Source organism: Monodelphis domestica, chromosome 1 (assembly GCF_027887165.1).
Source record: "Monodelphis domestica isolate mMonDom1 chromosome 1, mMonDom1.pri, whole genome shotgun sequence".
NCBI lineage: Eukaryota > Metazoa > Chordata > Mammalia > Didelphimorphia > Didelphidae > Monodelphis > Monodelphis domestica.
In genome coordinates, this window is record NC_077227.1 from 378443289 (window position 1) to 378460416 (window position 17128).

At 40.4% G+C, this 17128-nt stretch overlaps 1 protein-coding gene across 4 annotated transcripts in view; it reads right to left on the reverse strand.

The window, feature by feature from the left end:
- Positions 1-15993, reverse strand: part of FBXW11 (F-box and WD repeat domain containing 11) — a 108975-nt gene extending 92982 nt beyond the window's left edge. For 3 of the 4 annotated variants that reach the window (XM_007474011.3, XM_007474008.3, XM_007474006.3), the window contains exon 1: positions 14724-15993. In XM_007474011.3, coding sequence (XP_007474073.1) covers positions 14724-14768 — 45 coding nt within the window. In that variant the 5' untranslated portion in view covers positions 14769-15993. Of the gene's footprint in view, positions 1-2080; positions 2249-14723 lie in introns of all 4 variants that reach the window. The other variant, XM_007474010.3, reaches the window with a different exon arrangement.
- Between the last annotated feature and the right edge of the window lie 1135 nt (positions 15994-17128).

Genomic DNA, 17128 nt, shown 5'->3' on the forward strand with positions numbered 1-17128 from the left:
ATTGATGAAATATGGATAATGGCATCTCTCTTATTGGATTGTTATGAGGATCAAATCAAATGATTATTAAATCAAATTCAATTATTATCCTCACTGCCACTGCCAGCATTTACGCTGGCCTCCTACTTCTTCAAAACAAGAGATTTATCTCTTAACTCTAGGCATTTGCACTGGCTGCTCCTCTTCTGGAATGCACTTCCTCCTCATTTCTGCAAACTAACATTCCACCTGTTCTAGGAAACCTGTCCTAATCCCTCTTAATTCCAGTGCCTTCCCATTTTTAAATATTTCCTAGTTATCTCAAATACAGCTTGTTTGTACATAATTGTTTGCATGTTGACTGCCCCATTAGACTGTGAGTTCTCCTTGAGTACAGGGACACTCTTTTTTAATTTTCTTTGTATTCCTACAGTGCAAGGAACATAGTAGGTACTTAATGAATATTTACCAAATGACAACTTAGTAGAAGGATAAATTTCCTAACAATCTGCACTATTCCAAGGTGGAATGGGTTGCCTCTGGAAGCTAGGAAACACAATGAGTAAAGCACTGGGCAAGGAGTCATAAGACCTGAGTTCAAATCAGACACCTTCCAGTTATGTGAACTGCTCAAGACATTTAAAACACTTTACTTCAGTTTCCTCAACTGAATAATGGGAATAACAACACCACCTTTACAAGTTTGGTGGAGGACCCAGACAAGACTAGTCTGAAAAGTTCTTGTCATATAGTAAGGGCTATAGGTAAATCCTGTCAATGTGGAAATCTAAAAATCCCCAGGTTATTTAGTTTGGAGGCAGAAACCCCAGGTTTTGACCTTGTCACAGGAGAGTTTTCTCCCTGAGGGAAGGTCCTACTTCACTGGTCTCAGGCTAACAATAGACAATCCACTCCAGGTGGGAGCTAAACCCAATCAGAAATCCAGTGACTCTCTGTCTCCAGAAGCCTTTCCCAGTATATCATACCCTCTTTCAGAGGATCGAACTGGGGACCTTCAGCTTGCAAGACCGACATGCTGCCTATAGTGCCAAAGAGTCACCCAAATTCGGATTGGGCTTAGCTCCCACCTGAAGTGGATTGTCTATTGTTACCCTGAGACTGGTGAAGTAGGACCTTCCCTCAGTGAAGTAGGACTCCCCTATGACAAGGTCAAAACCTGAGGTTTCTACCTCCCAACTAAATAAACTGAGGACTTCTAGATTCCACGCTGACAATCCTTATTCCCTTCCCTTTACTTCTCTTCCTTCCCCCCTTGGAAATGAGGCATTCCACCTTGTTGGAAGTTGGAATAAAAGCTGAATTGTCCAGTATGCTGTATGTACTTATTCATTTACCAATGGGACTGGCTAGATAGCCTAAAGTCCCTTCCTACTTTTTGAGGCTCTGCCATACATCAGTGAAAGCCTGTTAGATAGCTTTTCATTCCTTCAGACAGTTTATCTGATGGCACAGAAAGGATGAGAATCTTAGGCCAACAAATCACTCAAAGCCTGCTGGTTCTTTTTCTATCACAAGTGAGAACTTGAATCTCAAAATCTGTACACTAAATTACCAAATGAAAAATGGCATTTCTAAGCATGCTTATGTAGAAACTCCAAATATCCAAAGAAATGAAGATCAGAGCATATGATAGCAATAAATTGTTTTATGACCATTAACTCCATTAATCCTATAAGATATCTCAACAGTTTTCACTCCATCTTTCAGAAGCCATTTCCCAATGTAACAACTACAATGTGTGTGTGTGTGTGTGTGTGTGTGTGTGCGCGCGCGCGCACATACTTTGGTTATTGTAGTGGTTCTATTCATAAGCCAACAAAGGTGTCATTCCATTTGGACCTAGGATATGTTTCAGAACAACCTTAATCTCATTCATAGCACATAATGAAACTTCTGCTAGAAAATGCTGCCTCAGATCCATTGACTAACACCATGCCAAAGACACAAAACACTAATAACTAACAATCTATATTCCATTTCTTTATGGAAGCTGGAGTAAAGGATATTTCTTAAAGGGTTAAAGCTTTTTTTCAAAGGAAATGAGTTCCACAAAACAAAACAATACAGGGTAATTGCTTACCTGGAAAATAGTTTGTACTTCAGATCCACCAATCCAGAATGAATGGGTGGGGGGTATTCCCTTTCAGACTAGTCTGAGAAAAGACAGCAGTCAATCATCTTCCAAGATTCCTTCAGCTTTACTGTATCCAGCTTTCTTCAACAAAATCCCAAACATGCACTCCGGTAACTGTTGGAGAGACAGAAAGCAATCCATACACCTACCATGGCACCAGTGGCAAATGGTGGCCAGTATGTAATAGAAGGGTCAGTGGAGTGGTGGATCTGAGTCCAAGAAAAAAGGGTTACAGGAAAAAAAAAAAGCCCTATGGCCAACCAACTTGGTAGAGAATGAATATAACAAAAGTTGGCAAGATAAGAAAATCTACATAACACAGAATGAAACACCCTTAACTATTCAATCCTGATAAATCAGATTCACCAATTTCTAAATAAGCACAAATTATCTGATAAGACTCATCCTATTATCAGCTATAATGTATCTTCATTATTCCATTTCTTCTAATCACTTCTACACCAATTATGAAAGAGCTTGTCAGGTTAAAGCTGAGTTCAGAGGTCCCTTGGAAACACGGGCACCTAAATATGTCCAATATCTACTCCTTACAAGAAATCTTTCCTTTTGCAGCATTTATCTTAAGTATCAAAAACTCACTATTGCCAACAATCTCTAGAAACACCAATATGGTAACCTAACAGAAAATATGTGACAGCCAAACAAAGGAGCCAAGGCAAACAATAAAAGAATTCAGCCCAAGATTAAAAAGAAGATAGGGTTTAAGTGTAGGCGTGAGAACTTCTACCAGAGGCAGATTTCTATGAATAACTTAGTAGGTAAGTCTCAAAGTCTTACCAACAGATTTAGAAAAACCAAATGACTTGCCTAAGGTAACATAGTTAAATGCCAGAGGTTAGAGAAGAAGCAAGGTCTCACATCCTTTCCTCTAAGACAGGCTGATATAGCAGTGTTAAGTTTTTTAAAACTGGAACCAGCCTCACCTACAGGCCTGGTATTTTATTTCTTAAATAATAAAAACCTCTCTGCTAACAGTTTAACAGATTACTGCTTTAAAGAATAATCCAAGGGACAACATGAAGGAGGAAATATGTACTATGTGATAATATATATACAATCTATATCATATTGTCTTGCATTCTGGGGGGGAGCATGAATTGAAAAATCAGAAAGATTATATTGACATGTAAGCTATGAAAAAAAAATAATTTATCATAAAGAATCCAGGGGCAGGGAGATCAGACAATTCCTAACTGTTTGACCCTGGGCAAATCACTTAACCCCAGCTGCCTAGTCCTGACTGATACAAAGTTATCAGTTTTAGGACAGAAAGGGGAGGGGAAGGAAGGAAGGAGTGAAGGATTCTATATGCAATAGGCCAAAACTCCATCTTTCTCACAACCTCTTTCAGGAGCCAGTATGTGAATGCTATGTAAACTATGGCAAAAAGAAACACATAAATGCATGTGAGATAAAAGCAATTCTGACAAAAACTGAAACTCCATAATAGTCCTCCATATTGAATCCTAGATTCTACCCCTGATCTCCTCAATTTCCACAACAATGAACTTGAGTCAGGATCCTCAATTCTCAGACTAGTCCTCAATCCTTTGGACAAGACAGGTCAAACCTCCTAACGAAGTAGTTAAGAAACAAAAGTAGGAAACTCTCAGGCCCTTGATTACCTAAAATAGCCCAATGACAATTTGTTTTGCTTTGACCTACTACCAATAAGACCTCAAGGAAGCCTCCAATAGAAGAACAAATCAGATAGAAAGGTAGGAAAGCCTTAGGCTTTGATCATCTGATCATCAAACATCCAGAGAATTTCTTTTGCTTTGGTTAGGTTTGGCTCAACTAGATCTCAAGCAAGCCTTAAAATGGGTCAGTTGAGAGTTGGAAGTAAAAGGTCAGTACCTCAACATTTTTATTACTTTTTAAAACTATTACTTTCTGTCTTAGAATAAATACTGTGTATTCCAAGCTAAAGCATTGGGGGTTATGTGACTTGCCCAAAGTCACAGTTAGAAAGTGTCTGTGGTCACATTTGACCTCAGGACCTCCCATCTGTTCTCCCCATTATTACTACTTTAGAAAACAATTTGAGGCATTACTTTAAAAGTACTGATTCCCCAAATAGTAATACTAAAATGGACTATACTAACAGAACAATGCCCCATAAATTTTTCATGACTAAAAGGAATATACCTCTCTCAGGCCCAACGTAATTCAAAGGTTCAAGATTTAGTATTGGGAGAAAGGGAGGCAAGCCATCTTTATCCATCCAGAAATATGCTAAAGAAGTCCTAGAGACTCAATTAAATTTTTTTCAGTTGGAATTTGATGAACACTACAAATCAGGACTTGATTTTATCATGTTGTTGACTGTCTGGACTGAAAACTCATTGAGAAAATATTAATAATGCAGATTAGACTTAAAAGTGAGCCATAGGAGCATTTTTTTCCCTAGAGAAGGGTAAATAAACAATTACTAGCTATATTCTGTCCATACCCTTTAAGATTTTACAAATTTGGGCCATAACTTTGTCACCTCTTCTATGAAGCGTATTCTGTGCTCCACACTCCTGTTGTGTGAGAGTATATTCTCTCCCACTCCTATATATTTTACTCTTCCCTATCTGTGTTAATCCTGTTAATGATTGTAGCTAAGACTTATAATGCTTTAAAGGTTTGCAAAACATGTACATGTGTTCTCATTTGACCCTCACAATAATTCTGTATGATAGACAATTATAATCTCCATTTTTACAGATAAGGAAAAGGAGGTAGAATGAAGTTAAATGATTTCTCTAGAATCGGAGGGATAGCTGATAGTCTCATTAATAGAATGTAATCTGCTTGAACCTGGTCTGTGGGATTTTTTTTTGTCTTTGAAGCCTCAATGACCATTCTAACTACTGGATACTTATTTGGAAATTATTTAGCCCTAAGGGTTTGAAAACAGGTTGCCCCTTTTGTAGACTTTCCCTCTTGGTTGTTATGGAGATATTTAAAATATCTCTTGTAAAAGTAGGACCAGAAGTGCTCCAGGTTTATACCACCAGAATTTAAGAGCCATGCCCAAGACCACAAGAGGGGGAAGAAGCAGAGCTGAGCAAAAATTCAAACTGAGGCCCTGACCCCAAATCCATGCCACTTTTTCCATTCTTCCCCCAGTTTCCAACTTTTCCATTATAGTCAAATATTCCATGTTCTCAATACCACAAAGCTAATACTACTAAATCCTACTAATTCTCCCACAATAATTTTGTACACTGCACTTTATCACTTCCTCTCCAGTACCTGGTAGAAGCCTTCATCATATCATGTTTAGTCTTTTGATAACTCTCCACCATGAACCATTCAAATCACTGTAAATGAGATCCAATTCCTGACAGTGGGATTTAAATCTAGAACTATTACTCCTGGAGGCCTTCTGTACTTAGGCATCCTTATCTTTTTTCATTTCACATTGTCTTTAAAGATCTCTGAAATAAAAGGACAAAATACCCACTTCTAAAGTCCTCCACTCAACTTCTTCAGAATCTTTTCATGACATCTATGTAAGTCACATCAAGGAAATCTTTCCAGGAACATTCTATGAACCATCATTTTTCTTTTCTTTCCTTTCCCAAATGACCCGAAAATTATGGGAAATGACTGCATTCATGCTTTGGGTTTTTTTTAAGGATATACATCATCTACCTGAGTTCAAATCTGACCTCAGACACTTCCAAGCTATGTGACCCTGGGGAAGTCACTTAATCCCAATTGTCTAGCCCTGGCCTTTCTGTCCTAAGAGTTGGTTACAAAAGACAAAAGGTCAGGGTTTAAAGAAGAAAAAAAGAGAAGCAGTAGAAATCCAGGGAAGAAGTTCTTTGGGAGTTTACTTGTTTTTATTTCTGATTGTTTTGTAAAAGTAAGACATGATTAGAATTGTGATCTTAAAATACCAATTTGGCAGCTCTGTGAAGGATAGTATGGAAAGGTGAGAGAGCTAAAACCAAGAAAAACAAACAAGAGGGTCTTAAAAAGGTTCAGGTGAAAGATGTTGAGGGAATGAACAGGTTTTTTGCCAAGAATTAAGAGAAAGGAACATCTTACAAGAGATGTGGAGGTAGGATTGATAGGCATTGGTGGAAGGAAGGAAGATTCCAAGAAGTTATGAATGTAGATGACTAGAAAACTGGTGGTTTCCTCAATGGAAACAGGTTAGTCTGGAAAAGAAATGGGGTTTTGGGGAAAACTAAATGAGTTCTGGTTTTGACATGTTGAGTTTGAGGTGCCTCGGGGACAGCCAGTTGGCAACTTTGGAGGCATCTGAAGGCTATATACATAGGTCTGAGAGTCAACTGAATGGAAAATACAGATATCCCTCCACATCTCAGGGGCTGGAGCAAAGTACCCCAAGATATGGAAAATCCACATACAATTTTTAGGCCCTCCCTTTGTACTAGAGAAGTCTGAATTTTTTCTTTTTCTTTTATGGGATGTTTACAGTACCTTATATGCATTTATGAGTTACTAAACATTTTAAGATATCTACACATTTCTAGCCTTTCCTTATCTTCTGGATTTCATAGTCTTTTCACAAACTTTTCACTTTTCACTTAACTTTAAAAAAGAAATTATGTGCATTTATAGTATTAAAAAATAAAACATGTTGCTATTATACATATTTTATGCATTTCTGAGTTTCTAAACATTTTATGTAACATCTGCAGCTTCCAGAAAACTTCACCAAAATTCTTATTTAACTTCTTATTCCAACCAGCTATATATCAAAACAGTGATAAGGAAAGTTGAGGTGTGGAAAGGATACTTGTATAGTTGAACCTATGGGATCTGGTGAGATCATGAAAGAGTGTATAGAGTGAAACAAAGTGGACCCTGAAGAAAACCTTTGGGCCTGCCTATGATAAGGAAGAGGATGATGATCTAGCAAAAACAAAGTCAGAAATGTAATTTTTGTTTACATAACACACAAGGTTGGAGAACTAGATAACATACTCAGCTGTTTCCCCCCCCCCAATATCCTAAAAAGTCATTGTTCTGGCCACAGAAGGAAACCTCAAGAACATTATCCCTACCAAGGGCTTGTGGTGGCATCATAATAGTGGCATTCTAATCATTTCAGGGCTGTTGAAGAGTTATGTGTAAAAGGAACTCCCTCCTCCAGGAATCACACACTGGGGTCGTCCTACCTGTGTCCCTGTGTTGTGTGAACTACATCACATGAGAGCTTGGGACAGGGGACAAAGGCACAAGACCCAGAAGGGAAAGGTCAGGATCCAGGGTAAAGGAGAAGAAATAAAAGAGGAAGTGGGCTCTCTCCATTCCCTTGGATGTGGTGGTACAGGACTGTGACTGAGATAGCCATGTGAAGAGCACCATGTGACTAGATTAGAATGAGATTAGAATAGACTTAAATAGCTCTATATCTATCTGGCCTCTTTTATTCAAGTAAATATTAATAAACTCTATGGAAACTAAGAACGAGAGTATTAATTTAATTTAATTTTTACAGTTAGAAATATTACTTATTATCATAGGAACACATTTTAAAATGGAAGGGACTAGTGAGGTCATAGTCCAACCCGCTCATTTTACAGATGAGAAAACTGAGGCTCCGAGACATACGACTACACAGTAATATGTCCGAGGTAGGATTTGAGATCATGTCCTCTGAAACCAAATCCATTGCTCTTTCAGCTGTATCATACTAGATGCTAAAATACTGATCAGTTTGTAAAAGGTCAGTGGAAATTTAACTTACTCTACCATCAGCTGGACTGTAGGCCAACATCAATGTGTAACAAATGCTGTTTAATTTTTGACTAACACACTCCTGTTAACAACCTCCTAAGATGGTCACCCTGCGAGCTCTTACATGACTAAGCTTCTTTATTATTTTTCCCTGTTTTTCTCTTAAATCAGCATAGAAGTGAAAAATATTTTTGTAATCATCAATTCAAATTATATCTATCCCTCAATTTTAAAAGCAAGTAAACTTTGTTTCTCCTTCAAAAAAAAATTTTTTTTTCATTTATCTGTGTATGTATGTATAGCCCCTGCTTGACATTTTCCCCCAAGGTTCAATGAACTTGTTTAAATTTTTTTTCTTATCTCTAACATACTATTATTTCTGTATTTCCCACTCTATGAAGATCTCCTCAAAGGAAGGGGCCTTATTTTCTGTTTTTCTTATGAATTCCTCAATGTTCCTAGAATAGAATTTTAAATATAGTGGTCATTCAGTCAATGTTGACTAAGTCTGAGAAGATATTTCCCTTTATAAAGAACTTTAGCAATTCAGGAAACTGAAACCTTCAGGTTTCACTAAAACAATAACAAGGTTTAAGTGAAGGACACCCAACTGGATTGTCAGGTCTTCCTGGTACATCTCTCATTTGCCTATACAGACAAACTTCCTGTTAAGCAATTACAGTGATCAGAAACTCAACATAAGGAAACATGATATTCCCACCTTGAGCAACAGGTTTCTTGCCTTTGGGTATTTATCACTCATAAACTCGAAACTGACTTGCAAAAATAAGATTTTCAAAAATTAGAATTTAGGGGACAGCTGAGTAGCTCAGTGGATTGAGAGCCAGGCCTAGAGACGGGAGGTCCTAGGTTCAAATCTGGACTCAGACACTTCCCAGCTGTGTGACCCTGGGCAAGTCACTTGACCCCCCATTGCCTAGCCCTTACCACTCTTCTGCCTTGGAACCAACACACAGTATTGATTCCAAGATTCCAAGGTAAAGGTTTAGAAAAAAAAAAACAATTAGAATGTAATGGTCTGAAACACATTAAGTAAATGTAATAAAGCAGACACTATGTGAAGACATTCACAAGGTATACAAGGGAAGTGTGGCCAGTTTCTCTCAGCATCTAGATCATTTAGGCCACATGGTTGAGAATATCATCTTATGTACTCCATCCCTCTGCTCTAACTTGCGGGTTCCCTCTACCTCAGAGAGGTATCCTGCAAAAATATTAAAAGGTTCCATTGAAGAGAAATAAGATTCATTCATCCACCAAATAGTTAATGAGCACTCACTAAGTATAAGGAAAGGCATTGCTGGAGATGCTACTGTAGGGAATACAAAATAATCAGAATATGTATAGTTCAATCTAATAAGGGGACACAACTATAATACATGGCAGAATATATACAAAGTAAAGCATGACATCTGAAGAGGAGTTGCAGCAAGGGTAGCCACAAAAGTTAAGTCTTCTACCTTGACCAAGGAAAGCAAAATTAAAGAAATTGTAATGGATGGATAAGAAAAAAGCTGATAGTGGAACCATAGGTTCAAATGAGGTAATATCTGCAAAGACTTTAGCAGTGCCTGGCACATAGTAGGCTCTATATAAATACTTATTTCCTTCTCTCTTCCCATACATTCACCTCAACACACATTTTCTCTCCTAGATTTAGACAACACAAGTGTGGATACTGGAATTTCTACAGATATAGGGCCCTCATAGAGGGCCCAAGTCTTTTAACCTAGGTCAAAGGAGCTTTCTTTCTCCATTCACCAGTGGGCAGATGCTCTGTTGAATAGGAAAAAAACTTTGCAAATGGCTGGAATGTATCCTGTGCTATGTCTCAGGAAGCAAGGGACAAAACAATACAGGGAAAGAAGACCCAACATTACATCATCACTATGTGTATACCTATGCATCCCAGAGGCCTCATCTTGACTTCATGTTTCTCGGTCAAAGGAGTATATCATACCCCTCTCATCTTTCAGTATTCTAGAGGCGAATAAGATGGTCTCCCAAAGTTCCCCATGAAATATAAGATGTACATGGCAGACATTCACAGCTTCATATACAAGTGGCTTTTTGTTCTTTGTATACGGAAAATATTCATCCTTGTTAAGTTCAGAATAAACTAGAAGAGTAGCAAGATAGCTTCATTTTTGAGTCTAAGTCAATGTTCACAGATCATAGATTTAGAGGCAGGAAGGGTCTTTAAAGAATCTACTGTAACCCCATCATTTTACAGAAAATTAAGGTTCAGAAAGAATAGGACTTGCCTATGCTCAAACAGCTATACTAAATCCTGGATTCCATATACCCATGTTCTTAAGTCTCCAGTCTCTTTACATTGTACAACATGGCTTGTGTACATCAAATAGAACCTCTGTGTCAATTTAATTTGCCATGTGGATTCATCTCTGTGTAATTTGTGCTGCATGTTACTTGTCATATAGGATGAAGACAAGAACTTGATGATGAAATCTAAGAACCCGGATTACACTTACTTTTTTGAGGGGGGGAGGGGGGGAATGTGTGTGTATATATATATATATATATATATATATATATGGATACTGACCCCTATAGTTCCTCTACTAAGAAAAGCTAATGAGAATAAAACTGAGAATAGCTGACAGTAAATGTACATTTGTAAAGTGATTAACATGTATTGCACCTAAAAAAAAAGAAAATATCAAAAGGGAAAAATGCCAGTAATTTAACACTGGAAATGTTCTTCGTCTTCTTAGCATATTCCATTTTGAAACGATTACCAAATGATTTGGAATACATGGGCTCTGACTCTGACCACGACCTTTTTAAAGAGGTTCCAGGTATTTTGCATATATTACCTCATTCATCCTTAAAACAAACTCCAGGAAGTAGCAGGCTTATTTGAAGATAGGAAAGGTAAAACAGAGAGACACGAAAAGATCTACCCAGGGGTCACTTTGTCCAGAGCACAATCAGTCAACAAATGATACATTATGTACTATATGGGGAGGAAAACTCTTAAATCCCCTATTCTCTAGCCTCCTTTCACCTCTCTCTGCTACCCTTTCAATACAGTGTCTTTCTCTTCAACCTGCACAGTACCCATTGTGGCTTATTAGTCATGGTTGGTTGAAATGCAATCCATAACTAGAAGTCAAAAGAAAACAAATATTGTGTGACAATATGCTGCCTTCCCCCACCCCCACCCCCTTAGATCTGACCCAGTGATATCTAATACGTAAGTATTTAATTCAAATAAATTTCCAAAAATGTAACTTTTATAGATGTTCCTATGTTGTCCCATTGATTCAGCAATTGGGCATACCTGCTTTTTCTCCAATCAATAGGCAAATAACACTAGAGTCAATACAGGTAAAAAAATTTTAACTCTAAAATACCATACCAATTAATTACTATGTGGTGTCTAGGGAGTTACCTGATTATCTCTAGATTGCCTTTAGAGCAAAGAGAGCTAGTTACTCTGGCATTAGCAAAACACTGGCATTAGCAAAACACAACCATCCCCAATAAAGAGTTTTAGTAAACTCGGAATTTTAGTCAGTTAACAATAGTGACTATCCCAAGGGTAAACCTAAACTGAGAGTTAGGAGAAATTACAAAGGAAACAGCTCTAGCCCAAAGGGATGTTATAATCTACTGACTGGATTATTAATTCATTTGAATTTGTGGAAGGAAGGAAGGAAGGAAGGAAGGAAGGAAGGAAGGAAGGAAGGAAGGAAGGAAGGAAGGAAGGAAGGAAGGAAGGAAGGAAGGAAGGAAGGAAGGAAGGAAGGAAGGAAGGAAGGAAGGAAGGAAGGAAGGAAGGAAGGAAGGAAGGAAGGAAGGAAGGAAGGGAGGGAGGGAGGGAGGGAGGGAGGGAGGGAGGGAGGGAGGGAGGGAGGGAAGGAGGGAGGGAGGGAAGAAAAAAAAATAAAGGAACATAGATTTGAACACATCAAGTAAGCAGTGATGTTTCCCAATAGTATACACTTTAGGCTTATTTATCTGGTTAACAAGTACTGGAACAAACCTTATAATCACAAAACATTTGACTACTTAAGTAGACTCACAAAAGCTAAATGTTTCCTGCTTTGGGCTTTAAAACTATTATAAGAGATGGTCTCTTCCTCTTTCCTTCCTTAACAATTAATGAATTTTAAAACCAATGTAAAAGATCTGTTAATCTATAGAAGGAGGATATGGTCCCAATATACACCAAAAGGCTCAAAGGAAGTGCCACAGAATTACCATTCTAACCTATTTATTAGTCAATTCTGTCACTCAGCTTTAAACATTCTATTTCAATCAACTATACCAATAGAAGTATAAACATGCTATGAGGGAAGGTTTTAATAATTTTAGCTGGTTTATCCTATAAAGAGCAGTAAAAACCTTAAATAAAGCTTTTACTCCCACCCCCATGAAGCTCTTTGGTCATTAAACATATTCTATGAATATCCAGGTGTGTTGTACATCTGGCAAAGAAGTTTGTTTTTATTCTTTTTCCATCAGCTTTAAGAAAGCCTTGTTAGACCAAAGACAGTATAGTTACTTTAATCAAAAACTTTGTAGTGTGAAGTTTGAACCTTAGGAGATTAAGATTTTAGGTTTTGAAATTTCAAAGTTCATTTGATCATAAAGAAATCAGACTTCATTTATATTTGACCAAGTAATTTGGGAAATAGATTATCTTTCATTTTTTAAATATAAGTGCTCTGCTTCCAATGGATGCAACTCATCATCAGCTCAATCAAACCACAATTTTTTGTTTCACAATGTTTCAACATGAAAAATTCTGCTTAAAAGTTTAGACTTCAATTGTTTATACTGTGTAAGTATATCTGAGTGGTAGTCCTTGTTACAATCTCTCTCACAGAATAACACATTGAAAGTGTGTATCCAATGCCTAAATATAATACTGCTGTCTGAAAAATACTGCTAAAAGGGAAGAAACATTACTCAGTAAATGATCGATGTTTTTTAAAAGCCACAAATAAACAGCAGGATCTCTCAAAACTTTTTGAGAAAAATCCTCTAGCTCTATTGTTCAAGACACTGAGGAAGTTTAGTTATCTAAATAAGGCAAAAAAGCCAATAGATATTAAAACTACCTCCATGTTTTAGCTACTGTACTTCCATTTTTAAAACATGTGGCTCTGCCCTTAAGATCTCATCATCTACAGAAACTGGGTAGCTATCCAAAAGGACATGCAGAGTAGTCACCATTTATTATTTATAGCATTAAATGTGGAAGTGGCTCTGATGTCACTGACCCTACCTAGTGGAATCTTTGACTCAGTAGGCATTCATGAGTTAGAGAAAAATCTGACCATGAAAGCCTTCTAATATTTTGAGAACTGATCCCCGCCCCCCCCCCCCCCAACTCAGGGGAAAACTTGTTACTGTTAGGTCAGATACAAAGAAACCATCAAGGTTTCAGTAGCAAAGTGCTCCGTTGAGAAGCCAACACAGGCTAGAGTCTAACTTTAAAATACTCCTAAAATGTGCACTAAGCCTTCTATCCAGCCTATTCCGTATGGCTGATTTCCTCAGCCACTAAAATTGGCAGTACCACCTGCCATGTTAAGTTCTTTCAGTCAGTCATCTTGGGAGAAGTCAGGAATCTTTAATGCCTCAGTTCTACTACTGTTTCTTTTCCTAAAAGCATCCAGTTACCGATTCCTACAAAGTCTTGTTTGGGCTCCAAACCCACCTTCCCCAGGCCTGGAGTTCGTTCCTTAACCCCCAGTGGTTTCTAATACAAGGTTGATTTACCCTATTAATTAGTCATAGCCTCTTGCTTTTGCAGAATTGTTGGAAGGCACCAAGGGCCCACCAGTGCTTCACTGTCCTTGCAAACACTGAGAAAAATTGTGTGAACAAGCTACTCTTCTTTTTGGCCAAAATACTGTATCCTCAGGGAATCCTCTGAGCCTTCCAGCGTGAAAGAGCTGCCGGATTTCCGCAGAATGTCAGAAGCCCTTTGTGCAGATCAACCCCAATAATCCAGTCACCAGAGAAGCCCGGGAGATCCGGGTCTATAAATCAGTCACTCCCAGAAGACCGAGGACCCTGAACACACCCATCCGATTATCCGGAGCACACAGACTCTGGTCTCTTACTTCGGTCGGGGGAGAGGGGTTAGTTACTTAAAGATTGAGGGAGAGGGGGGAGAAATGGGGTGCACTGAGGCCTCAGAGGTTGGAGGAAGAGGAGGATGAGAAGCAATGGCGACTGGGGCCTTCCTGACCCTCCTTTTTCCATTCTCTCCTACCTCTCTCCCAGTCTGGAGGAAAAAGGGAGTGGGGCAGGAGAAATGCAGCGGAGGAAGAGAGGGGAGGGAGACAGTGGGGGAGAATGGAGGTTCGGCCCGGGCAGTGCGGCCCAAGACTCTAAAGGCGGTGGATGAAAGGATATGAATTTAGGGAGAAAGGGGCGGGAAGGAGACCCTTTGGGGTGCTGGGAACCTGTGTTTAGCTGGGGGGGGGGGCACGCTGGGGGAGCAGGACGGTGGAGGGGAGAATCACCGGGTCATCGTGTTGGGGTCACGGACTGGGAGGGAGGGGCGAGGACAGGGAGAAATATATCCACGAGCCAAGTATCCGTTCCTCCGAAGCTGGAGTGGGAAATGTAGGGGAAGTGGAGTGTCCCTAGATTGGGTCGGCGAGGCAAGGATTGGAAGGCGGGGGAAGAGAAAAGGACAAGACCCGGGGAGGAATCAGAAGGAGGGAGGACGGCCCCAAAAGGCCTCAGTCGGGGGCGCCGGGGGGAGGGGAGGATGAATCGGGGCTAAGGGAGGGTTCGGGCCCTCTGATCGCGCTAGGCAGGCCCGAGGCCGAGGGTCCGGCGGGGCCGTACTCACCATGAGCTCGATGGTCTTGTCCTCGATCACCGAGTCGGGCTCCATCGCGACACCGGCCCCGCCTCCACCTCTCGCTCCCCGCAGCGGCGAACGACCCCGGAGGTGGCGGCGGCGGCGGCGGCGGCGGCGGTGGTGGAAGTAGTGGCGGCAGCGGTGGCGGCGGCAGCGGCGATCGCACCCTCTCTAGCTGCCCGCCCGCCCGGGCCGCCGGCAGCTCCGCCCTCCACTCCGCCAACGCCGTAACGCAACCCAGGGACTACAGCTCCCAGGAAGCCCCGCGCCCAACTGCAGGGCATGCCGAGCTGGACTGCCAGTCCGCCGCAGAGCTTCCTGGGACCGAAATGCTGGCTGTAGATTTATCCCTTCGCTGTGAAAGCAACCTAAGCCTGAGATTCCAGATGATGCTCTAAACTAGACTCTATCTGCCGGAAGTTAAAATTGCTACAGCTTTGGGAAAATGGGGATTCATGAATAGAAGGAGTGACTGAGGTATTCAAGGACTACATATCCCATCGGCCACAGCTGTCGAGCCTTGGTTTTCCATGCTTCCGGCGCGCTTCCCCGCAACAACTTCGGAACCTTGATGACTGTCGGAAACCGTAGTCCTGAGACTGGAACGGAAACTCCAAAGCGACTTAACAGTTATTGAGGCCCTGCGCGTGGTACTAATTTCCGCACATGCGCGATCTGTCGCCACTGCCAGTCCGCGGCACCCTGAGGCCGGGCCACTGAACTTATGGGGGAGGGATCAACCCAGAATGGTGTCGGGGAACCTGAGGGCTGAGTCAGATCCTGGACGAGGAAGGGTTGGGTTGCAAGGTTTGTTATGCTGGCGGGCTCTGGGGTCTTATGGGCCTGATGAGGGAGGGCGCAGGGTACCAAACACCTTGGATCGGTGAGTTAGATATCGGACCAGGCCTTGGTGCCGGGGAAAGTGTCGGGGCTTTTGGTAGGAGGAAGCAGGAAGGAGAAAACCCGAAGGTATTGGCCCCAGGCTCAACGATACATGAATAAATACGTGGAGGGGGTCCGAGTGCATGCAGTTCTCCAGTCCAAGTGGCGCCAGGATGTGAACACATTTTTTTTTTTGGCATAAATGCAAAATGTAAAAGGCACTCTTTCCTACCTCTTAGCTTTCGAACTGGAAGGAACCTTAGACATCAGCTCCGCCAGGAATTCTTAACTCTTTTTTGTGTCATGGACCCTTTGACACAAAAATGAAACCTACTCACCCCACTATCAATAATATTCTTAAATCAAAATTAAAAAAAAAAAACTAACACTCATAAAAATAAGCTCATTTTAAATTTTTCTTCAGGCAGTGTTATGGGTTCTGCAGTCTGCTGCAGAACCTTTGGTCTGCCTTTCACCTTTAGAAAGTTTAACAACTTCAGAAAAGTTTTATGTTCAGTAACTACTTAGAGCCCTATTTAAGAAAATTCCTAATACAAAGACAAGAGATTGGACTTTTTTGCAGAACCTTATCAGTTTCTAACTCTTGGCCTCTAATGGTTGAAGCTAAGTTCAACTTAGTGGAGGAAATAGTAGGTGTCTATTGTGTCTGTGGGTATTCTGATATCAAGAAGGGAATTTAAGGTAAGAGCTGACCTTTTATTGGGACTTGATTTACCCAGCTCCCCTGACTACTTCCTTTCTCTTGCATGTCCTCCCTTTGCTCCTCCACCCTCTTGAATCCCTTCTCTTTTCCTTTTCCCCCTTACTCTGAAGTAGTTCTGAAACTACTCCCTTTTATGCAAATTATGCTCAGAGTGGGATATTGGCTTTCATCCGATATCTTGGGTTCATTCAAGGAGCCATTTTGATTCAATCAAAATACATTCTCTTCTTTTATAGGGACTGGAGCCAAATGAGATGGTTTCACTACCACCTTTACACAAAGTAAGCCAATTATTGTATAACTAACCTTGGGTGTGGTCATGAGCCCTTTTCTTCCCTCTCTTCTGTTTCACTTAGTGATCTCATCAGCTCCCAGAGTTTCAGTAATCCTTTCAGCAAATGATTTTCAATTCTAGTCCCAACCTCCAGTCTCACTTCCCCAGCTGCCTATTGAACATCTTGAATTGGATATTCCGTAGGTATATTAATCTCACATATCTAACACTGAATTCATTATCTTCTATATTACCTTCTTTCCTCCTAACCACCCTCCTAATCCCCAGAACATTAGCTTAGGTGTTATCCTTGACTTCTCATTCTTTAACGCGCTCTCTCTCTCTCTCTCTCTCTCTCTCTTTCTCTCTCTCTCTCTCTCTCTCTCTCTCTCTCTCTCTCTCTCTCTCTCTCTCTCTCTTTCTTTCTTTGTCTCTCTCTCTCTCTCTTCTCTCCAAGGCTTATTCATTATTCATTTTACTTGTATAGAATCTCTCTATATCCCCTCACACACA